General features: G+C 38.9%; 1 protein-coding gene across 1 annotated transcript in view; it reads right to left on the bottom strand.

Moving 5' to 3' along the window:
• Positions 1–1169: 1169 nt before the first annotated feature.
• NAA25 (N-alpha-acetyltransferase 25, NatB auxiliary subunit) overlaps positions 1170–24849 on the bottom strand; it is an 85496-nt gene continuing 61816 nt past the window's right edge. The window contains exons 13-24 of the mRNA XM_007938179.2: positions 23754–23843; positions 19423–19603; positions 18621–18720; positions 14084–14235; positions 13434–13559; positions 11228–11471; positions 10716–10839; positions 10332–10397; positions 9093–9190; positions 7444–7554; positions 6035–6181; positions 1170–1292 (exon numbers count right to left, since the gene is read on the bottom strand). Of these exons, the coding sequence (XP_007936370.1) occupies positions 1170–1292; positions 6035–6181; positions 7444–7554; positions 9093–9190; positions 10332–10397; positions 10716–10839; positions 11228–11471; positions 13434–13559; positions 14084–14235; positions 18621–18720; positions 19423–19603; positions 23754–23843 (1562 nt within the window). The remainder of the gene's footprint in view (positions 1293–6034; positions 6182–7443; positions 7555–9092; positions 9191–10331; positions 10398–10715; positions 10840–11227; positions 11472–13433; positions 13560–14083; positions 14236–18620; positions 18721–19422; positions 19604–23753; positions 23844–24849) is intronic.

Below are 24849 nucleotides of genomic sequence, written 5' to 3' on the forward strand. Positions count from 1 at the left end.
GTAGCCACTTCTAAGTGAACACAGTAAATACCACCCTGGTGTAATTCTCAAGTTTGAAGAAAGGAGACTGAGCCTCAAATCCATAGGATGGTATTTCTTTTGCAAACTCAAAACTCAAAACTCAAAACCTAAGTCCATAGTATACACTCCTTCCATCCCAAACCCCTTACTTAAAAACACTAAAGTACTAAATCTTAATTTTCAAGTGTGTGAAAACATAAACATATATGTATATACATACATACATATATATGTACATACATATATAATTCATGAATCAATTTCAGCATGTGACTCAACAAACCAATGAAGTCAGTATACTTGCCTGTGTAAATCATGTACGCCTCTCTTCTTTAAAAAAAAAAAAAAAAAAAAACAGTGATTCCCATCTTTCCCAAAAGGATGAATGACAGCAGGCTGGTCCTCAGTGGCTGCAAAGTGGCCTGCACTGCTTTCTCCTCTGAGCAGTACAGGTTAACAGAAGCCTATCTGGCAATCCTGTCCCTGCTTTACCTCCCGCAGGAGACCGGACAGGGATGTTTGCTACCAGGGCTATCAAGCCAGGAAATGAGAGCCTTCAGCTGTCTGAGTGGTGCACTTATGCCTAATCTCACCTGAGGCCCTTTGTGTGCCTGCCTTGGGCTCTGAGGGAGCCAAGCAGCTGAGGGAAGCTTCAAAACTAACTTGTTCCTGTGGAAAGAGCCTGCTACCAGTCATGGTCCCCTCTACGTCCTGCTTTCTTTGTTTCCTCAAGCTTGAGGGCCAGACCCAACCTCCCACTCCTCTAATGGAAAGGCCATTCAGCTGCTCTAAGGCTGATGCTGTATGCTTAATTTCTATTGCTGCTTTTATAGGGCCACCCACCTCCAGATGTTTCTGGTGATGAGAAGGAAAAAGAAAAGTGGGGTTCTCTGGTGGCTGCCATATGTAGATGAACATTTATAAAAAGTGGTCAAACCCACAGGAGGGTTCTGTTTCTGATTTATATACAATAATTTAATCAGTTGCATGTATTTAATACCTAAAAAAAAATCAATTCACGATCAAAGTCCTTCATGCAATCTATGAGGAAGTTCTGGATTAAAATGATGGTCAACCAGATGTGGCTTCTAACTGGGACGACGATGTCCTCTGCTGTGGGGTCATCAGTGCCTATGCATCAAAATTTCTTACATTTTTATTTTCTTTGTGGTCTCAAGTCTTTTTTTCAGCAGCTCCCCAATTTCCAGAAGTGAGTGCAGGTAACTGTTTTGTACTTTCCCTTGCACAGTCTTTGAAAATTTTCTTTCTTCCTACAAAAGAGACAGAAGAACTCATGCTCAGAAATTATTCCCACATATTACAGTTCTTCAGTTAAAAGTTAAAATTACCATTATTTTTGGTCTCATTCTGAACCCACCAACCACTCCCTACAATAAAGATGACGCAGTCTGTTTCCGTAAAGATTTACCACTTTGGAAACCCTATGCCTAAGGCACTTGACTGCTAACCAGAAGGCTGGCGGTTCAAACCCACCAGCCATTCCTCGGAAGGAAGATGGGACAATCTACTTCCACAATGATACTGCCTCGGAAACCCAAGGAGGGGTCGCTATGAGTCAGATCCAACTCGACGGCACATAACAACAACAACATGAGGGTCATTGTGGGTCAGAATCAAGTCAATGGCAATGGGTTTGGTTTGGTCCCATTACAAACTCATTCAGAATAGTTACTTTCAGTTTCATAAAATGCAAAGAAGGCTTGAGGGCTCATCACACTGATGTGTATTATTCCATGTGATTTTTCAACCTGACTCTGTCTCTTTAGCATCATTAGTCTTCCAAGTAAGCTTTGTTATATGAAGCTTTGTTCTGTTATATGAAGTAGAAAAACTCCGATTTACAATCTCTTGTTGTTAGGTGCCACTGAGTCAGCTCCAACTCACAGTGACCCTACGTACAGCAGAACAAAACTACTGATCTCTAGTTTTCATTAAAAAATGGGGAGAGGAGTTTACTATTACTAGTTTTTATCAGAATAGAAAGCAGAGATTTATTGCTTATTTGGACACTAATCACAGCCATTTATTAAAGTTACCAAATTTATCAAGTTCATTTTCTCCAGTTAGAATATTGGCAAGTGTCCTTCCATATTGACAAAGTCCATGGATTCAAGAGGCCATACAATTGAAAAAAAAAAAAAAGACCAAAGCTTTGCTGCCTATTCAGATATGTGAGTTAAGTATTTACTGCCACATTAGGTCTGTGGTAGACACCATGAAAATAAAGGAGATGGTGTATTCAGACATAGAAGGTATTAGCTGGGAGCTGGTTCAGTTGCCCTGAAGTTGGCAGCGTCCCAAAGGCCAGGGCTGCAGGGAGAAAGCAAGTAAGCACATCTGATGACCCAAAACCCCACCTGCCGGAGAGCTGTTCTCTGGCCAATAGTATGTGCATGGAAAGGGTGCAGATACACTGCGGGAAGCGCTGCGTGTAGAAGCAGTCACACAGCAGCAGCCTACAGTGTCCAACGGCTAAATGTGTGCTCCCATTTTGAACACTATACAACTGTTGAAGAGAACAAGGGTGATCAGGCCCCTGGAATGTAAGATAAAAACACAGCCCAGCTACAGAGTAAGAATGTACCATCAACTTTTTAAAAAGTACAAAATACTACTCTCTGTTTTCTCTCTGAATATAAGTGCTCAGAGAAAGGTCTTGGCATATAATGAAATTCAGGGGATCCCTCCAGTGAAGAGGAAAGGGAACCTGGGTCAAAGGGGTAGTCAAAGGCCACCTTCACAATGCTTCAAGTGTAGCAAGAAAAAAAGGACGAACCTAATGGAAACGGAATTGAAGGCAAGTGAGATTTTGTTTTACCCAAAAGACAAGGACCCAACACTATCTAGATTCTGTATTCTTTGGTGGCTGGTGCTGTTCATGACCACGAAAAGTAGTCAATATAAGGTCAATTATTGCTTTACTTCCTCCACTCATTTCTCAGTTTGTCATACTGTGGTGGCTTGGTGTTGCTAGATTTGGAAGCTATGTCACTGATAAGTCAAATACCAGCAGGGTCACCAGTGGTGAACAGGTTTCTGAAGCACTTCCAGACAAACTAGGAAGAAAGCCTTGGCACAACAAAATAAAGTCCAATGTAGTACCGGAGAGGGTCGCTATGAGTTGGACACGACTCAATGGCCTCTAACAACAACATAATGCTGGAAGATGAGCCCCCTAGGTTCAAAGACACTCAAACAGTGGCTGCAACGATGGAGTCAAGCACAGCCACAGTTGTGAAGATGGTGTAGGAATGGGCAATGTTTCGTTCTTGTATATGGGGTCACCACGTGTCCAAGCTGGCTCCACATCAACTAACAATACAGTGACTGCCCGATTTCATCTCACTATAATGCTATGGAGTATCCCTATGATCCCTATTCTGCAGACAGAGAAACTGAGGCCCAGATATGTTAAGTGACTTTCCCAAAGTCAAGTCAATGGTAAAGCCAGGGCTGTTTATAATACAGTAACAGGAAAATCATTATTCTCGTAATATTGTTTCATAATATTATTTCGTAATAATATATATTATTTAATAATAATACCACAGAGTGGTACAAAGTGGAGGATAACCTCTCACATGCTCAAAAGGAGAATATCTTACCCATGATTGGAGTAGGCAGACAGATCTTGTAACTTTCATTGCTCACTTGTCTCAACAACAGTTCTATACCCTCATTCCTGACCATCCTTCCACATTCCACTCACTCTGGCTCTGTGACTGACTCACAGTCACCCATACAATTCATATTCCTACCTCTGTGCTTTTGTACCTCCCTCTGCTTCAGATCCCTTCCCTCCATTCCTGTCTGTCTGGTGAAAATGCACTAATCCTCACTATATTCCCATTCAGCCCAACACTCAACAGGAATGAGCTCAGTCAGTATCAACTTACTGAAAATCCCCCAAGGTCCCCAGCAAAGACCAACTACATGGAGCAATGAGATGTCTGTTCAAGCTTGTGATTTTTAAGACTCCCTTTCTTGTGGTTTTTAGGTATTATAATATTGAGTTTTTGTTTCTCTATAATATTTACAAAAGGAGATGGGGGCTTGGAGTGCTAAAAGAGTTTGGGTTTGATCTAAAGAGTAAAAAGGCTAAACAGCTCCAAATCTACTAACTACAAATTACCAGATTTCTTTTTGTTTCCTTTAAATCTTCTTTATTTTGTTGTTGAGAATATACACAGCAAAACATACATGAATCCAACAGTTTCTATGTGTACAATTCCATGATACTGACTGTATTCTTCACGTTGGCCAAGCATTCTCACCCTCCTTTCCTCAGACATTCCTTTCCAATTCACATAAACTCAGTGCCCCCCAAGGTTCCTAACTAATCTTTCGAGTTGCTGTTGTCAATTTGATCCCATACAGACAGTTCTTCAAAAAACCTAATGCTCAACACAGACCTTTTTTTTTTTTTTTTTAACTAGTTAAGCTAAAAGCTAAACTAGGTTGCAGTTTTAAGAAGTCTTCAGGCAATATTTAAATCCTAGAAGCTCTAAGAATACCAGATTTCTTTTTAGGTAAAAATGTTCCAACAAGATGAGCTAGCATCTTTCCATTTCAAAGTGTGGTGCATGTGGGAGGCAGAAGGCAGGAATCCTAGGATGTACTTATTTCTCAAGCATTCAATTAGTAGCCCTTTACTGAGTACCCACATGGTAGGAAGTCAAAAAGGTTAAAGGCAGGTTCAAAATGATGCAGGAATACAGAACAGGAGAGCTGGGGAGATAGAAAGGGCCAGGAAGGGTTATGAATACAGCCTTGAAGAGGAAGAAGGATAGGTAAAGGCTAATTTAGAGTTGGAAGAAAAGAAAACTGAGAGCAAAATCTTCCTGTCTGCTGGGCTCTATTTTCTCCATGAAGCAGAAAACTCAACTATGTGGTGGGGTTGGTGAGACAGCTGTTTGGGAATCTGTTCTGATAGGTGGTCTAAGAGTTCTACTTTGTATCACCAATGAACAACTTTTTAATCAATGATTTTCTAAGTTACTTGTGAAATTTCTAAGAGGCACATGACATTAATACACAGCCCCATCTTTCTGGATGGTGGGATAAGACTGACTGGGGATGGGGACAGGGAGGTGCTATTCTCTACTTTCTAATGTTCTTGTAATGAACATATATTCTGTGTGCAATGAAATACTATAAAGCTGTTAGAAAGAATAAGGTGGGTAAGTACTCATATGTAATAATCCCTGAGACAGTAAGTGCAAAAAGCAAGAAATAAAACAATGTGTTTAGCATATAGGATGGGCAGCAGGGAGAAACAGGCTTATATGTGGATTATCTCACTCTGCAAGATGCACCAGAAACCACTGGTGACAATGGCTCCTTCTTGGAAAGTGGACTAGGGGACTGGGATTGGGACGGAAGGGAGACATCTCATCGTGTATTCTTTCTTTACTTGTCAAAAAGTGTTTTTAATCTATGTGCACATTTTACTTTTTCAAAACAATGCAACACCTAAAAAAAGAAAAAATATTAAAAACTTAAATAACCCAATGAATTTTCTCTATGAACTTTCACCCAAATCACAATTCTTTTTTAAAAAAATTTAAATAATCCATCAACCAGTCCTCATCATCACTAAAGTCTGAATTTATTCTAATATAAGTAGGAAAACAGCTGAATATACAGCTTAACTGGCTATATCCAAACTTCACACTGAACACGTCTGCTTTACCCTGTGTCTTGAAAGTATGGTTAGTGTCCTCTGGTGTTCAAAATAGGGACAGTACTATTCCTACTCCCACCAATTCATCATGTTGCCATTAGTTTTCTCAGTAAAACAAAAACCCCCAAAATGTAGAGAAATGGGGACAGACCACCACCACCAACAACAAAAACTACTGCCAAGTACATCCAATTATAACTCCTATAAGGAGAGAATGAGGGAACTGAAAATTAACTTATCCTTGTGATAAAGATAAGAACATCTGAGTGTCTATATATAACTTATTGCTGATAGCATACAATATCTTACCGGTGAGAAAGCAGTATCTTCTAAAATAAGTTCTTCAAGTTTAAGTGCAATTAGATGGGTTTCAAGCCCTTTAATATGATCCACAACATTGGAAATTAAAGTCTGAAGCCTAGTAACATAGTCTTGGAAACTGGTAAAGACAGGTGGCTGGGAAAAAAGAGTAGTAAAAAAAAAGGTTGAAAGACCATCAAACATTTTTCCTGTGCTTATATCACAAGCTATGCCAATTTCATGCTACAGAATTACTTATGGCTAGCAACAAGAAGTTCACGTACATTACACAGAATATACACAGTATACGCCACAGTATATTCACTAGAATGTACTCTGAGAATAACAGTAAAAAAGAAATTTAAGTTTAGTCAGTTTATTATAGGAACTAATGGTAGAACTAATAGAGTAATTCCAAAACTATTTAGTATTTATTGTTTCAAAAAAAAAAAATAGCAAATGAGTAAAAATATATGAACGTTTTTGGACATCAGGGTGCTCATTATGAGAAAATTAAGCTATGAACACGGAGAAGGGAAGGAGGAGAAGGGAAGAACTCTGTGATGTTGGGTTGAAACTGGAAGTATGAGTAAGAATTTGTGAGTGTGTGTGTTTGTGTGTAAATAAATGTCATAGCTCTCGCCACGGAAATGACCTGTAAGCAAGGAAGCCCTGATAGCAACAAACACACCTAGCACCCAGATCTTGGTTTCAAAAATACCACTGCCCAGAAAAGGAATCCATGGAGCATGTCTGACTTCGAGTCATGAGCAGGGAAAGTACAAATACTTGGAGCATTTTGGTTGTTCTAGAAAGTTAAGGGCCCAAAAGCTGATAAGGACATGTTAAAAAACAGGAACCAGCTTTAAGTGGCTCCCACTGGCCAAATTTGGGACAATTTGAGCACCCAGAAGAAAAAGAATTATAATAAAGTGAATTTCAGAAAATAAGTCCATAGTGATACTCAAATATGCAAACAGTGACATCAAAATATATATACACATATATACTTACACATTCAAAAAATATAAACATAAAGGAAAGGGGTTGGGGAAGCTCTATTTTATAGAACAATGGCGACTAATCAACAGAGGCCAGAACTGGAAAGTCACCACTTTAGAGCCATGCATGTAACAAGGATTCAATGGAGGCTAAAACCAATGGGTGTAAGGCTGGAATAGTATATTCAGTCTTAAAGCATCACCCCATAGATTACTTATTAATTACAGAGGGAAGACCCTTACAATGAAGAAATCTAGCACACACTTCCTCAATTGAAAAAAGAAAGAATAAGCTGGGGAGGGGGAGGGAAAGCTGGAGATGGGCACTAGGATCTGAAGGGCTCTTACAACGTTCAGGAAAACATGAAAAGAAAAGCAATAGCTGCCAGGCTGTTCCTTGAGCTTTTCTATTATTACCATGACAATGCTGGTTTCTTTTTTCTTCTTTTTCTTCTTCTGCAAATTTAACTTGTATGGTCTCAAGACACTCTCACAGTAACTGGACACCCAAAGGACAATCGAAATTGTCTGAAGGGGGCAAAGTGTAAATTTGTCAATAAGGATTACGTTAGAGATACTTCTGAACAATTAAAGGCAATGTATCAAACACAAAAATGTCTTCAGTTCAATGTAAATCCTGTCAATTTCTCCTCCAAATCCATCCTCCATTCTCCCACTTCCACAACTGTCACACTGCTGCAGGCCTTCCTTAATCTCCTGCTCAGAACTGAGAAAGCCTAAATCTTTATCCTTTCTTCTGGCTCCATCAGCTCTAAATCCATTCTCTACTGAACTTGTTTCCTGCTGCTTTCCTGTAGGAAGTAGGGAGCCTGAATACCCTTTTCACTCAGGGAAAAGTCCAACTTCCTAAACATGCAATCCAAAGGTCCATTATAATATGTGATGTTGGGTTGAAACTGGAAGTATGAGTAAGAATTCGTGAGTGTGTGTGTTTGTGTATAAATAAACGTCATAGCTCTAGTCACGGAAATGACCTGTAAGCAAGGAAGCCCCTATAGCAACAAACACACCTAGCACCCAGATCTTGGTTTCAAAAATACCAGTGCCCAGAAAAGGAATCCATGGAGCATGTCTGACTTCGAGTCATGAGCAGGGAAAGTACAAGTGCTTGGAGCCACCTGTCCCCACCACCTGTCCAGCCAGGTAAGACACTGTCTCGGCTACAAACTTTGCCTTCCGTGTAGATGGAGAAACCTTCCCCGTTGTCAGCACATATCTTGCTTTTTATTTAGTTAACTGTCTACATGTCTTCTTCTATACTGCAGTGTATGTATGTACATACATGTGCAATTTTTACTTATTCACTCATTCATTCATATATTAATTATCTGTTGGTCATTTACAACATACCAGTCACCTGAACAGAGTATGCTGCCTTCAGGAAGCTTAACAGATTAGCAAGAAAAGCAATGTAAACAAATATGTGACAGAAAGGCTGGGAAGGAAACTGGATTAGCCTACTCTCCTCTCTAGCTGAAACCAAGGGGGGTGGTTGGCTACGTCAGCTCCTGGACTCTCCTCCTGGACGCATGGGAATTAGTGACTAACAACAAGGAATGACACGTGAATAGAAGATGAAGGCATGAATTTAAAATACATAATAAAGAATTGAATTAGAAAGGAGACGGAAGAGAAAAGACAGCTAGATTTTGAATAAAACTGGGGACACTTAAGAGAGGAGTAAAGCAAGTTACAAGCTTTACCAAACACAGTAAGATATCTAGCTGCTAACCAGAAGGTCAGTGGTTCAAACCCACCAGCTGCTCCATAGGAGGAAAATGAGGCAATCTACTCCTGTAAAGATTTACAGCCTTGGAAATCAACTGGGGGTCTCAAGGAATCAGAATCAACTCAAAGGCAGTGGGTTTTACCTAAACTTTATCAATGAAATCTTGTTATCCTTTGAAGGAATTCCTTCAGAGAATGATTTAAATTGATTTTTAATTCACAAGGGGGGGGGCATTAAATTACAGGTATATGGTGCCTATCACCTGTTCTTTTTTGAAAAATAAACCCTATATACAATGAAGAGAACAAAAACATACCTCAACAAAGAAGACAAGATTTTCTAAGAGAGTAGGGTGTGTTTTCAAGTTACCATCTTTAACTTCTAAGAGGTCACCTTTACATTTACTGAACACATCTGAAAATAAAAAAATATTTTATGGTTTTATTCAGCTTTTGTTCCAATGCCATTTTTAGGAACACAATACACAATCTAATGAAGAATAAGCAGATATGGACGCTTAATCCAAAAAGCTTTTTTTTCCCTTCCTCCTTTCATTTCCCACAATGAATCAATACCAAAGGTTCTATATTTTTAAATACATAAAGAACCACTGAGGTTCTTTAAAAAGCCATGTGATTACTGCTCTATTGTCTGTGAAAAATATAAGGCAGTATTATGAATGATATATTCTAGGGTCTAAGCACGAGCTCTGCCTTTCCATAGATAGGCTACAGGCACAATAAATTAAGACTCCAGATGAATGCCTTAGGGGAACTCAATGTCATTGTGGACTCAGACCAAACTGCACTGCAGGAATTCATCTGACAGAAACCACATTCTATATGCTAATCTTGATCACCTTTTAATTCTCAAATATTCTTCATTTGAGTAATAATGTAAAAAAGCTCATTTATGCTCCTGAAAAGAAAGATCCTTATAGATTTACAATTAATACATATACTCTTTTACCAAACAATTCCACTTCTAGGTATTTAATCCAAAGGAAATGAATGGTTAAGTACCAAAAAAACTGTGTTCCAAAGTGTTCATTATAGCATTTTTCTAAGTATGGGAAATAATTCAAATATGTATTTTGTATTCAATAAGAGAATACACAAATAAATGTGATACACTGGTATAAAACTATGGTGTATGATGCAGGTCTTAAAACACTGAGGTGTACATGTAACTATCATAGTATGGACAGCATAACAATAAGACAGAAAAGCATGTATATACCTTTTGTAATGTTAAACAAAAATCACTGCTATGTATATTCATATATATGTACACATGTACGCATATACCATCTAGGAAGATGGACTCCATAGTGTTAACCATACTTCTCTCTGAGGGAGAGGTCTGGCAAAGGGGGAAAGACCATACTCATTTATACATTGTGATAGAACTACTACTTTTATGATTATAACTTTTGAAAGTTAAAAACAATTCCTTAAAAATACTCAAAGTATGATTATTTTCAAATATTTCACAGTCAATAAAAATATATACAATATAGTTGGAAGAGGGCAGACAAATCCCTAAATACACTTACCTTTTAGTTGTTCTAGTAAAGACTTAAGACTATTCTCTATTCGCTCTTGGATCTCTGTTGTATCCTCTAAAATTGAAAAACAAAAAATGAAAACCTTTCAATTCACTTTTTTTTTTAGCAAAGTGAAGAAGTAAAATCCATACAGCAAGGAACTCATGGACAAGGCCATCTCTTGTCTTAAGACTCCTAGCCATCTAAATTCTCTTCCGGAGACAGAGATAGAGAGGAAGGGAAGGAGGAGAGGAAACCCTTCTGAAGAGCTTCCACCACCACCACCATGCCTGGAATTTTTCCAGATGTAGTAAATTACAAATATTTTACTGCATTTACTAAGTTTTCAATGCGAAAAATCCAGTTGACATATGCATGCAAGTATAGACTTACCCAAACCATTGGTATCCAGCTCATAAATATCATTAACAAGATGGAAAGAGCTAGTCTGGCACTGAGAACAGCCAGAATTAAAGAATCCAGCCATTCTGGTGGGTACAGGACCAAGAAAAGGATACTGGAGAAGAAAGGAAAAAAGTGATGTCCTTTAAATACACCCAAAATCATACAAAAAGAAAACAAGGCAACTTAATGACTAGATAAAATCCTGTTGGAGAGAGTCACTTATGAGTCCTGGACAATAAGCCAACTGGTGACTAAATCACAGTGAAAACAGTATTAATAGCTAATACAAATTTGCCATCACAAAAACCTGTTTTGGTTTTGCTCACTATCAATTGAGGAAGCCTCTGCAATTCCAAGTCTACAATGTCCTCTCTTTCCTACAGATGCCATAAAATGGGACAAAATACTGTTCTTTACTATTCACCTACTCCAAGTTATTATTTTTTTTAATGATACATGTAATTACTGCAGCTGTAATGGTAAATACTTATTGACGATACCTGAATTTGCTTCTCAATAAATCGCTTTCCTGCATCCAGGGCCACCTCCAGCTGTTGGAGAAGCAAACGCAGAACATCAATCCGGGAGGATATGCCGTTCTCGGTGGTCCTCTCCGAGTTCTTGGACTCCACTGGATGGTTAAGACTGGGAAGTCCACTGATCAGCCTCAATGTTAAGGAACGGATTCTTAACCACATGGTCTCCTCCTCCAAGGAAAGTTTTTTATGTTCTTCAGAAACATCCCTTAAACAGAAACATCCCAAAACCATTTTATTTCATTTACATCCTTCAAATCTTTTAAATGTTTGTTTTAACCAATCAATATGCTTTTGAATGGTCTCAGCTTTCACTTACTAGCTGAATTATCTTGAACAAGCCAAAAACTTCTGAACCTGCTTCATTACCCATAAAATGGGCATGATAACCTATCATGAACAGATCACTTTACCCTTAAATAAAACTTCTTTCTCTGATCATAAAATACAGGATGCAAAAGTTTAAACAACAGAAAAGAAAAAAAGCAAAAGTAATCTGGTACCTACAACCCCAACATTAATAAGCTTACTATAGATCCTTTCAGACTTTTACAATATGGATATACTAAAAAATGTAACTAAAAATATATTTGTATGATTTTTTAAATAATTTTTAAATAAATAAAATGGGTTCACAGTATTCATACTCTTTTGTACACTCTATCTTTCTATGGCAGTGTGTGAATAGAAGAGTTAGCATACCAGGCCTCACATGATTGAGCCCTGGTGGCGTAGTGCCTAAGGCACTTGACTGCTAACTAGAAGGCCGATGGTTCAAACCCACCAGCCACTCCTCGGAAGGAAGGCTGGGCAATCTACTTCCATAGTGATATTGCCTCAGAAATCCAAGGAAGGGTTGCTATGAATCAGATCCGATTTAACGGCAACAACATGTGCAAGGTTGACCCTTGGCTCACGTCTGGGCACTTGGTACACTAACTGCTCCCTGAATGATAATGGTAGCTCACTATGCCTGGACTGTTTTTACAAAGCAGATTTATAGGAACATCTGCTTTCCTTCTGGTAATAGACAAGGGATGCCTACATAACCAGTCAATAAAAAACTCAGGCACCAGTCTCCATAGACCTCTCTGGGCAGAAACAACACACATGTGACTACATTGTCGATGCTGGAGAGAGGAAGCTGCTCAGTGTGGCCCCTCACCAAGCAGGAAACACTGGAAGCCTGGCACAGAGGTCTCCAGACTCCACCTTTGTCTTTCTCCCTTGCTGATCCTGCCATGTGTTCTTTTTACTCTAATGACCCTTTGTCATGAGCACACTTAAGTGCTAAGTCCTGTGGGTCATTCTAGCCAATCACTGATCGTGGTCTTGGAAACTCCAAAAGACAATATATCAGAAATACCTCCTCTAGACAAATACCTTTGTATGTTTATACCTCTCATTTCCTAGAAGTGGAGCTAGTGAATTAAATGGCATATGGTATTCCCAATCTTGATACATATCACCAACATCCCCTCTATGAAGATTATACAGTAAGGTGTGACTCTCACATAAATGCACGACAGTGACCATTTTCCCCCACAGCTTTGCTGACCACAAGTATCACACTTTCCCGTCTTTGCCCAACAGGTAAAAACAAGACAAAAAAAGAGTCTTTATTTTATAAAATACAATTCTTTGAATTTCCTGTTAAGTCCTTTTCACCCAATTTTTTTTCTGGGATGGGGAAAGGTTATGTTTTCCTTATTGATTTATTAAGAATTCTTTATATACATTAAGGATATTAATACATATGAAGAAATGTTTACCAATTTACCATATACCTTTCAAATATAATAAATTTATTATTTCTATATAATAGAAAGCTAGTATTTACAGAAGTCAAATCCTTTAAGTTTTCAGATTTGATGCAATGCTAAGAAAGTCTTTTTCCATCCATTTAAAAATACTTTCTACATTTTCTTCTAGGATTTTTACCATATGGAATTTATTCTCATATATGCTATGAAGTAGGATCTAACTTTTAAATTAGCCAGTAGTCCCAATACAGAGGTGTGATTTTTTCCCCTTTGGGTTACCTGTTATTTTCTAGTCTCTATGGCAAAAAGATGTTGTTATACTTGTGTAAAAGAATAATATATTTTTTCAATCTTTAATTCATTCTAATTGTTCAAAAATCAAATGTTCAGGATTAAATCCTGGTAACCTGTCTTTTGGATCCCAGCTGAAGAAGACATTTAGGTCTCTGTTGTCTCGCAAGTCTTCCCACGGAATGTCGTCCTCCTCAGGCCTGAGATTCATGGACTTTATACTTTCTGCTAAGCTGGTTGATCTGTGATATAGACAATGTATTTCTGTATTATTTTCATAGTAAAACAGCCACAGAAACGTATCAGCCAAATCTCTGTTTTACTAGAAGAGGAGGAAGGGAGAGAGGAAGGCAGGGAAAAAGGAAGAGTTTGCTATTAAGCACAAGGAAGATCTCACGTAAGGTGAACCAGAACCAGTCACAGGTAGCTAGCATGTGACACAAATGCTTCCAGCCAGCCCAACCAAATAAAGTAGACCAACATTACTTCCTGAGAGCCCATTTCTGTACAGGACAGGGAACCCTGTGACCTCAGTATGGCTGGGGGTAATGGCCATGGCCTGGGCTTAGGGGTGGCCTGTGATGGTCCTGGCAGGACTTCATCATTCCTCACCTTAGGCACCAGGCAGGCTCTTCCTCCGCTCTCCTCCCTCTTTCTCCCCACCCCTTTCTTTCCCTTATTGCTAATGATAGCCATGGGCCCATTGCTGGTTCTCAGCATCTGATCTAATGCTTAGCTCCTCTTTAACTGTTAATGCAATACTTACATATTAGCTTCAAGTAGAAGGTCTAACAGCATCCGTTCAGTACGGACTTGTGCAAAATGAAGAGAATTATTCAGCCTGTTCCTAAAAGCGATAAATTCTGGGATCTTCTCAAATGCACCATATTTGTAAGCTTGAATAATATATTCTGAGGTCTAGGAAGGAAAGACATCACCTTGGTACACATATTTCACAAGTCAGGCAATGTAAGCAAGCTTTGCCAGCCAACACAGACAGAACAGAAAACTCAAAGTATAATATTTTGAATCTAATCTTTAAAGGTCTTGGTCACCGAGGAAAATTATCAGCCTTTAAAAACGTTACTTTGTCTTCTTCCTATCCCAAAGCCGGCTTCCCTTTATGCTTATTCCTAGCTAACATCACTAATGGTTACACTCAGCTGCTGCCACCACAGAGACCTTCTCCTAGGAGTCATGTCTTTCAATTCAATAGGACTAGAGGTTTTGTTATGCACCAGTCAAAATCTGGTTAGTGCCATTACGGAAGGGATATCACTCCATGTTTTTCTGCATCTATGATAAACTGAGCTTTAAACAAAGCTTCTGAAAATACTGGAATAATAGAACCACTACTCCACTACCACCCACAATAAAAATCACTCTTCCAGAAAGAGACAGGCTGCTCCGTGGTTTAATTTCTGATTATGTATCACAAAAACAGGGCAGAAGTGTGCTACATCAGGATAGACGTAAGACACCAAAGGAAAGACTTACAAAAACTCATGTCCTAACCCATTTTGAGGACAGAAAGACTTCAAGAACCAGGGTTCTTGTCCATCCAAACCACAGAGACCTCTGTGAAGCAGCACTCACCATGTGTTCTTAATTTTAGATTAACATACATATGCAGATGAAACGGAGCGGAACAGAGGCAAGGTAAAGAAGTCTGGACAGGAACTCCGGCAGGATGGAAGACAAGCTCCAGGGAGAACATGTCATGGGAGTGGGCCTATGCCCTCATGATCAGAAGACAGGCAGCCAACCCCCGTGGGCCAAGGCAAGTGTTAAGCTCAAAGCTGATGTCTGCCCCAAACAAGGATTTCTTTAGAAAAGCCATAGAAAATACTAGAGGACTTTTGCATAGCCTCAGTCAGTCAGCTCTGCCCCCATCTCCACACTGTCCGAATAATTTGCCAAGTAGGAAAATAGGCCAATATTTAACAACATACCCTCTGATACACAGCCTCGCAGGGTTCATTTCAGGCCGCGGGATTGCGCCACGGGCGCTAATTCAACTGCATTCGATGCGGCTTTTAAACCCCCACGGGACACCTCGGCGAGCTGTTTGCCTGCAGTATCTGGAGAAATTAAAGACGGACGGACACAAGAAAATTAAAAAGATTACTTGTGATCCTGCAGGTTTAAAGAAGGACAATCTGAAGTGACCTTCTAGCTTGATTAAAGGACAGTGATAACGCCCCGGCAAGAAGAGGCCAGTAACCTCGTGAACACATATGCCTATCCTGTGGCCCCATGGCTGGGAAAACAGCAAGGTTTGCCATCAGCCCTTGCAAAAGGAAATAAAAGCTTGAAAGAATCGGCTGGTTAGGAACATATGATTCAGCAATTGATCAGGATGAACAAATAACTTTGGTGATTCCAATCAAATTTATAAATTACAGCTCCAAAATATGCTAGGATTCAGGCAGAGAACCAAGCCTTCCCAAGTAGAGAGAGGCAGTTCCCACTTCTGAGTGGTGCAGGGAATACCACTTTAGAACAAAAGCGATAGCTTTTAAAAGAAAAATAAGGGGCAACGAAGAAGGAATACAGTCCTTTAACAAACTACGAAGGCAACTTGAGTTCTCTAGCTTGTCTTTTTAATTGAGTCCTCCTTTAATGCTGCAGTAAAGTGCAACTTGCAGGCTAGCCACGGGCCCGGGAAGCAACCTCTAGGACAAAGGCTGTGGAAGTATGAACTGATTGAAGACACTACCTCCTAATGGAACTGCAGGTGAAACCAGAAGACAGAGGCACTTCAGGACTTCTGAACACCAATCATTTACATACAATGAGGCAATTTAGATCCCGTATAGAATCCTGAAATGAACCCTGCACTGTGAAAATTCACAAAATTCATGGGCCTCAAACCCCCGAATAATGCGCTAAGAGGGGACAACAGCACAAACATATAACACAACTTTTGGAGCTATGGAAATCTAGGTCCAACTCTCCCATGTGAAAAAAAACTCTTCCAAAGTAAGCTGTTGGCAATGACCTACCCAGAAAGGAACCCCTGTGCAAACCTTCCAACTGAACACTCAATCTCAAAGCACAACGTCTCATAAGGCAGAATACCAGATTGTTGCCTGCAAGGATTAAAAGTGTTATTGAAAGAACTAACTGAAACTGAAATACATCAGTCACCTCAGGAAAAAAACTTCTGGGGATCCCAAAAATTACCAAAAATAAAGCATGTTGGCTTTCCTGAGAGCAAGTTCTACCACTATAAGCAGAAGATCCTTCAGAAAACAACAGTCTCCACTTGTCCATTGTGGCACTGAGGCCAAGGAGTAGTTTTTCTTGCTGGATCATGTATTGCTTTTGCTCCTACGATGCCCTAAGATTATCTACTTCAGTATGATTGAATAAGTTCCATCTTCTTAGCTAGCAGTAATAAAAACAAATTTGAAGCAGAGTCCTAGTCCCAGAACAATAAAATGCTATAATGTCATCAAGCTCAGCATCATACATACATTCAGATAAATTAGTCATTACTACCACACACAACCATCAGCAAAACAACAAATGAATATACAGAAAGCCACCGAGGACAACACACCCTCTCTCAAATCCTTCCTGGGGACTAAGTCTTCATGAACAGTATCACTCTTTTAGAACACTGAATGACTGAAACTGGAGTGATACCAGCCAACAGGCTTGAACTAATCCCATATTCACCCCCCACTACAAAACTCAGCGAAGGATTCTTCAGTAAAGCAAACGCTCCTTCAAACCATTCCTGCTAACTAGAGAAACAAGAGCCAGAATGACGAAATCGGAGGAGCACTTTTCTTTGGGACTTCTTTTTTCAGTTAGTGAAAACTAAGTATCCTATTGTCAGAGAACAGAGGAGGGCAAGCACAGATCTCCAAACACACACTGAAAACTCTCAGATGTTATCATCCAACTGCCCACTCCTGCTAGGAGATGTCAGAACAGAACCTTCCTGTCCTAGAGATGTCCTTCTGACCTCTAAGCCAGGCTAGCACTTCCTGAGCAATGTGCTCAGATGCTAATGCATCTCCCTGATCAGCAGCTGTGGCACAAAGGGAAGTCTTGAAAGAATACCAAGCACTGGGGGATGCAAGGCCACCTGCTCAAAGCAGTCCTCTGCCACTGCAGTCCTCTAGACCATGCCCCGAAGCTGGTCAAAACATACTTATCATGACCTGAGACCATTATTGGTCTATTACTGGCTATTTATGCTGTTGTTCAGAAACACACCTGCCCTGCCTCTATTTAATACTCTCTAAGAATTAGTTGGAAGATATAGTAGTCATAGCTGTTACAAAAGGGTTTTTCTGTTTGTTTTTAATTTTCCCAAGTGTTTGCCAAGAAGAATCCCACAAGTCAACTCACTGCCAAGTTCCTCAGACTGTGAAAATGGAAAGTTATGGGTAGATATGTAGCACAGCCCCAATTCCAGGGGATGAGTTTTAGAAGTAAATGAAATACAACAGGCAGGGTGACCATCCTCAAGACATTCCTCCTCTCCACACCTGGGCTCAGGTAGCTGTACCCATAGCTGGTAGAGACTGAGACAGAAATTAAACAATTTTTCTCACAAAAGACCCTGCTGAACTGACATGTAGCCCAAGCCTGTATGCTGTGAAAAATATGGTGTAAATCCCATCCTTTTATTATGGCACACAGAAGCTCTATCTTGTTTATTATTACTTCTAAAAACATACAATTTAATTATCAAAATATTTTTAAAAGTCTTTCAATTGTTTGATTTGATAATACTAAGAAAATGTAAGTGCACTCACTGTCGGCAAAGAGCACAGTGGTTTATATTTCAGAAATAAATAAATAAAGGCAACAAGGAGCAGCTGCTATGCAGAGTCTTCTATGACATCCCAAGTATAAACTCCTATGGGCTATTTCTCAGACTCTTGGAAAGAATCTCTTAGACATCAAAAGACAGACCTAACAGGCCTAACACTTCCTATTCTGTTAATACTCAGTTTTAAATGCAACTCTCTAAGGATTCTATTAAACACATCCATTCTTTTTTTTTGTTCCTGCTCCTTTACAGGATATTTTTTTTCTTATAGTTTGTTTTTTTCTATTTGTTGTAAAAATAAACACAACATTTGCCAATTCAATGTTAAACACACCCATTCCAACATAACAAATAACTCTTTACCTCTACCTAAGAGCCATGGCCTATAGACACTTGAAAGTTCAGCACAGTGCACCTCAACGTGTGCACTTGTGACATGAGGTAAGGTGCTTTCTGAATCATGTGCATGAGCAGGGAAGACCATTTAAGAGAAACAAAAGATGTTACTTACATCTTTCTGATTGGAGTGGAAAAACCTGAGTGCGAAGTTACAGGACTGGGATGCAGCAGCATATTGACCTAGGGACGCGGCGTATCGGGTCAAAAGGTAACTAGGCGAGAAGGAAAGGAAAAACAGTGTTACATTTACCACCTCTAGTAGTCAATACACTACTTCAAATTACTACAGCAAAACAATAGCTAGGCAGAAGGAAAACTACAACACCTTGCCGCAGAAAAGATCTAATCCACAGAACCAAATGAATTTAAAACACAGAGAGAGCATGCACGGGACCCAGCCCTGTGGCAGACCTGAAGTTCCACGCCACGCTTGCTCACACTCTGAGGGTCAGCGTAACATACACAGAAAGGATGCAATGCTGTCTCCTAAAGCAGCACCACAGAGGACCGAGAAAATGTCCTTAATTCATCAAGAAGAGTCAAAAAATATAAAGTCAAAGGGATCTCGGAGGTCAACAAAATAAAGTACACATGTCAACCTCAAGCATAAGGTAGAAGTAAAGACTTCAAAATATGGAATGCTAAGAGTAAGGGCTCAGAGAAGAAAGCTGTTGGCTGTTTCTGGGGAAAACATTCTTAGCATTTTTAAATTGTGAAAATTAAAAACTTCCCACAAAATGTTATGAAACAAACTCTTTTTGTTTTGCAATGGGTCATAATAGGCAAATATTTAATCTAAAAAGATGAACGCTAGGAACAATTTTACTGCCAAGCTCTGAAAGTCACAGTTCCACATAGGATGACCCCACACAGGTGTAGATGGCTGCTCATTACTCAGAGTATATACTACCAACCCAATGGTGTCATGCTGTATGTGTTTAGCATCAAGGCTGGAGTAAAGATCCACCACTGGCTCAAATGCACCCAGCACACAGTAGATTCGAACAAGCAGCAATTTGAATTGAGCATTGGAAGGGCTATGGGTTAATCCCTCTTCCAGCAAAGTCAGGGCCTGCCACACAGCGGTTTCATCACCTAGAACCAAAATATAATAGTATGATCCACATATCTTAACAGCAAAATGGACAGTAAGCTATGCTTTCCCAAGTTCACAACAACAATAAAACACTTAATGACATCGCCACCTCCCCTAACTATTCTAAGAACGAGGTCAGCTGGCAGAGAACAAATTTCCAGCACACACCTGTAACCAAAGTAGGGAACTGTCCTAAATAGACAGCGCCTCAGTACTAACCTCAGCTCTTCAACATGCCCTCTGCAAAAATGATTGTGCAGGGACGTTATGGAATAACGCCAAGTCCCAGACTCTGGGAAGAGATGAATGTTGAAGGGGAATAGGCTCCACCAACCTTCTCACTAAAAATTTCTCTATGAGACCCCAGTTAACTATTCTCTCTACACATCATTTTCCTTCCATATGTAATTATATCAATAAGATGTCATATAAGATATATGGGGGAAAAAATTACTCCTCAATAATCAAACTAAAATGTTATTTTTGCCTAGCAAATTAACATGCACATACACATAAATTAACATGCACACACAGAGAAGAATACAAACTAGTATAAAAGAGTTGCACTCAATTCTATAAAATATGCACAGTGAATGAGACAAGAAGAAAATATTAAAAAACATTAAGGTATCTTTTTAGAGACTGGAAAACTGAGAATTCAATAAACTATTTTCTAAAATTTTTATAAGCTATTTTTACAATCAGAAAAATAGTTAAAATAAAAACTATGCAATGGGCTTTTAAAATTATATTCTATAGGCTTAAAAAAAAGATACGGAACATAAATATTTGAGGATTTAGATAAATATCACCCATAATCCTACCCAAATTATGTGAAGTACCCAAATCTCCCTAAACTACTATTATTACTTAAATGTATTTCGTTTGACTTACAATTACTTTACATGGTAGTAATCACAGCATATACATGGTTTGGTATCCTGCTGTTTCATTTTTAAGTGTTTTCCCATGTTACTACTTGGTATTCACAATCATAACTTTATTTAATTTAACACTCACTGACTGAGGCCCTGGCTCATCAATAGATATGAGACCTGGGGATAAGAGATACAGATAGCTTCTGGCATGTAAAGGTTCAAAACTGGATAGGAGAGAGAGAGATGGACAATTACAGAAAATCTTGGTTATTCAAAGATAACTTATCAGGGAAGGAAAAAAAAAACCTACTTAAAAGATCTCTTTTAAATGGAAACAAAAGGTCTCAAAGTAAATAGCAAAAGATTAGCTTAATTCTACCTCATGCTGAACTACCAATCTATTAAGGCAAAGATCACTAAGATCATTATTTGGGTTTGTAAAATTGAAGATATAATTACAACTCTGAAAATTCTTCACCAGACCAAAAGTACATCAAAGGTTGATGAGGTCTTTTGGGACATAATTTTTCTAACTAAACTGTATGACAGGAAAAAATAACATCCTTCTTTCCCCATTTTACCTTTGCAGCATAAGCATAAAGAAATGCCTTGTTCTACTGAAAGAAGGAATGCAAACTTGTCCACCAACGCTCACTGCAGCACTATTCACAATAGCCAAAAGGCAGATACAGCCTATGTGCCCATTAACAGATGAATGGATAAATAAAATGTCATCCACAAACATAATCGAATATTATTCTGCTATAAAGAGAAAGGAAGCACTGCTAGACCCTACACCACAGATAAATCTGAAACATTATGCTGAGTTCAATAGTCTGTAACAAAAGGATAAATACGTGATCTGACATATATGAAGTAGCTAGAATATGTAAATGCATAAAGACTTAAGTTTATTAGGGATGACCAGGGAAGGTAGAAAGGAGGGAGAAAGGAGTCTCACTGCTCAGGGAACACTGAACTTCTGTTAAGAGTGATGGAAAAATCTGAAAATGAATAATGTTAAACATAATTAATGTTACTGAATTGTAGATGTGAGGAATGCTAAGACAAATGATGTACTACATAAATATTTACCACAATAAAAGAAAGATTTTTTTAAATTAATTTTTGCAAAAATATGAGCATCATCAAAGGTCTCAAATCCTTTCACATTCAAATATTTCTCTTTCAACAGCCTCACCAATTTTCTACAGATTTCTGTTTCTGCCAGATCTACCTTTAACCATAACTTGGCATATGACTGGGGCACTTACTCAACATATCACTTTTGTTAACTACAAGAAACCCTGCATCTGCTCAAGAGGCCCAATTTCATTTGCAAATAATTCCCAACGGATTTGTATTGTGTGATTTTAGATAATTTGACCTAACTTCCCTCTTTCAGCTTTATTATTTTTCTTATCTGTAAAAATGGTAACAGTGTTGTTATGAGATTTAAATCAGTTAATTTATGTAAAGCACGTTCAAGTACCTGACAATCAATAAACATTACTTATTATTATGCAGTCAGGCATCTTGCTCATAGAACAAGTGACTAAGAAAATCATAGTTGCCATGAAAGAGAATGGATGCAATGGACACATGGGGAAAGGTGTTTTGTGCAACAGACTAAGTAGTCAGTTCATTAATGGTTTCACATGACTTTCCCAACCTTAACAAACTCATGAACCTGGGGGTTCATATAATAAGGAATTCACCCCAGCCTGGTACAATACAGTGTAACAAATACTACCATATGGGTATACACAATGTCTTACAGAGGTTCAGAAGGGGCAAAAAACTCCCAATTGGGGAGACAGTGAAGTCGAGACAGGCTTGCCAGAGGCATTGTTTTAGAAATTTGGGTAAAAATTAGATGAACAAATATAGTGTGAAGAAAGTAATTTTAGAGAAGCAATATGATATGCAGCGACAGGGGCAACAAGAAAGGGGACTCGGGGCTATAGTATATAAGAATCTGGAGAGGTAAGCAGATACCAGATTATAAAGGGCACTGTAAACCATCCTCAGGAAAACAGGGCATCCCACAGCTACAACTGCCAACTGCTCGGAAAGGAATCAACATTAGGAGATCCTGGAGAGAATGGGAGGAAAATGTGGAACAAAACTCAAAAGCATGAAAAAAAAACTAGGCTTACTAATCTGATAGTGACTGGTGAATCCCCCAAGACTATGGCCCCTAGTCACCCTTTGGGCCTGGAATTGAACTCACTCCCATGGCTTCCAGCCAACTGACAGGCATATAAGGTGAACATTTACACCAGTGAAGTACACTCCTTAGAACAATCAACCATGGGAGATCAGAAGGGCAGCATTTGCACAGGGAGACAGCTCAGAGGGCAGAAATGCATAGGAAAGAAGGACACAGGGACAAGGTAACCACAGGGAGGAAGAGCTATTTCCCTGTGGGATTACAATCAATGACACGAAACAAAATGTCTATGAACTGTTGAATGGGAAATGAATTAAACTCTCACTCAAAGCACAATTAAAAAGAAAAAAGCACAACAAAACACGCCACCTCTTAGAACTCTGTATGACAGTGGTATTACCAAAACTGAATGTTCTACAAAAGGCTCCATGAGTTGCATCTATGTTGTTCACCACTAACACTCCAGACTTTCGCATGTAGTTTACTCTGGTGAGTAATATGTAGCAAGTACTTAAAATTATTTTTCCTAAAACTGCTAATTAGAGAAAATCTCAGTGGTTAGACCTAAAGAAAAGGCAATTTCAACACCATCTGTTGTGGCTTCCTTCGCTTCTTCAATGACTCGTGAGATTTGCTTTCCCGTATACCATTTTAATTTTTGTCTTATTAAATAGGCTCATCAGAATTATATTCCAAAATGAATGAATTTTGCTATATGTTATATTTTTAAAAAGTGAATGAAAAGGGCTACGACACCCCTAACAACAACATGCTGTCCCATGGGCTACACAGCTATCCTTGAATCTGTTTCCCTGCATTTTAAGTATTGTAGCTTTGTAGTATGTTTTTATACAGCCATCACCCACTATGCAGAAATATTTAAAAACAGAACAGATATCATCAATTTAAAATTATCGTAACTATATGTAGGAGGAGAAATTCAAGATTTGGATTCTTCCAGGGGCACTCTTGAGAAGGGGAAAAAAGAAAAGCTCAAATCATAAATCAAATCCATAGATGACATAATTAAGGAAAAACTTCAGTACCTAGAGTCAACAAAAACAAGAATAAGGCTAAACTGAAATCACTGCTACTTACCTGTTTCTCTCCATATATCAATAAGCACATGGACAGCAAGGAGACAGTAATAGTCTGAAAATTGCAATTCTGTTTTCAAACAGGATTTCCCTAAGGGAAAAAAATCATATGTGTATTTTAACATTTGTCTAACTATTACTGCCCTAAAGAAGTTTTTTAAAGCAGGAAAGGGACAGGAGCAAGAAGAAGAAAATACAAAGAACAGGGTAAGTACCAAAACAAAAATACATCTACTCTTCACTTATCAACTATCTCATCATCTAATATTTCATGTTTATGACAATTGTAAAAAATCTACTATCTGACTATTTTGTGCATTGACAATGCATAGCTGACAATAATGGACTGAGATGTGAGGCAAGAGTAACACTGGCTGTGATAGTTAACGTTATGTGTCAACTTAACTGGGCCATGATTCTCATTGGTTTGGCAGTTATGTAATGATGCAATCATCTTCCACATTTGCATAACACCTAATTTTTGCATAATGACTTGGTCTCTGGGTCCTAACCCTATCAGTAAGTAAGGAGTGGGTGTATAAGCTATAAATCAGAAAGACTCATAAGAAGGCAGGCAACACTACACTCAGCTGGAGACAAAAGGAAGGTTCCAGAGATGGTATGCAGAAGGTCCCAAAAAGGAAAGCAATGAGATATGCTAAGGAGTTTGCTGAAGAAAAGAAAATAAGCCAAGGGCCACATACAACTAAGTTAATAGTATGATCCTCACTTTATCAAATTCTTTAGAATAGAGTTAGAGAAATAATAACATCTTCTATCAAGACAGTTTATAGTTCTACCACAAGTATCTCAAGCATTTGACTGCTAACCAGAAGGCTGGCGGTTCAAACCCACCAGACACTCCTCAGAAGGAAGACTGAGCAATCTACTTCCATAGAGATACCACCTCGGAAACCCAAGGAGGGGTTGCTATGAGACAAATGACTCTACAGCAGTGAGTTTCATTTTTAGTTTATGTTGCAAAGCCCAGGTCAATCTAAAGGTCCTCTGCTCCTAAACTCACTGTTGTTGTTAAGTGCCGTCGAGTTGTTTCTGACTCATAGCAACCCCATGCACAGCAGAACGAAACACTGCCC

The sequence above is a fragment of the Orycteropus afer genome, unplaced genomic scaffold, assembly GCF_000298275.1.
Source record: "Orycteropus afer afer isolate SDZICR_OR568_19922 unplaced genomic scaffold, OryAfe1.0 scaffold00048, whole genome shotgun sequence".
Lineage (NCBI taxonomy): Eukaryota > Metazoa > Chordata > Mammalia > Tubulidentata > Orycteropodidae > Orycteropus > Orycteropus afer.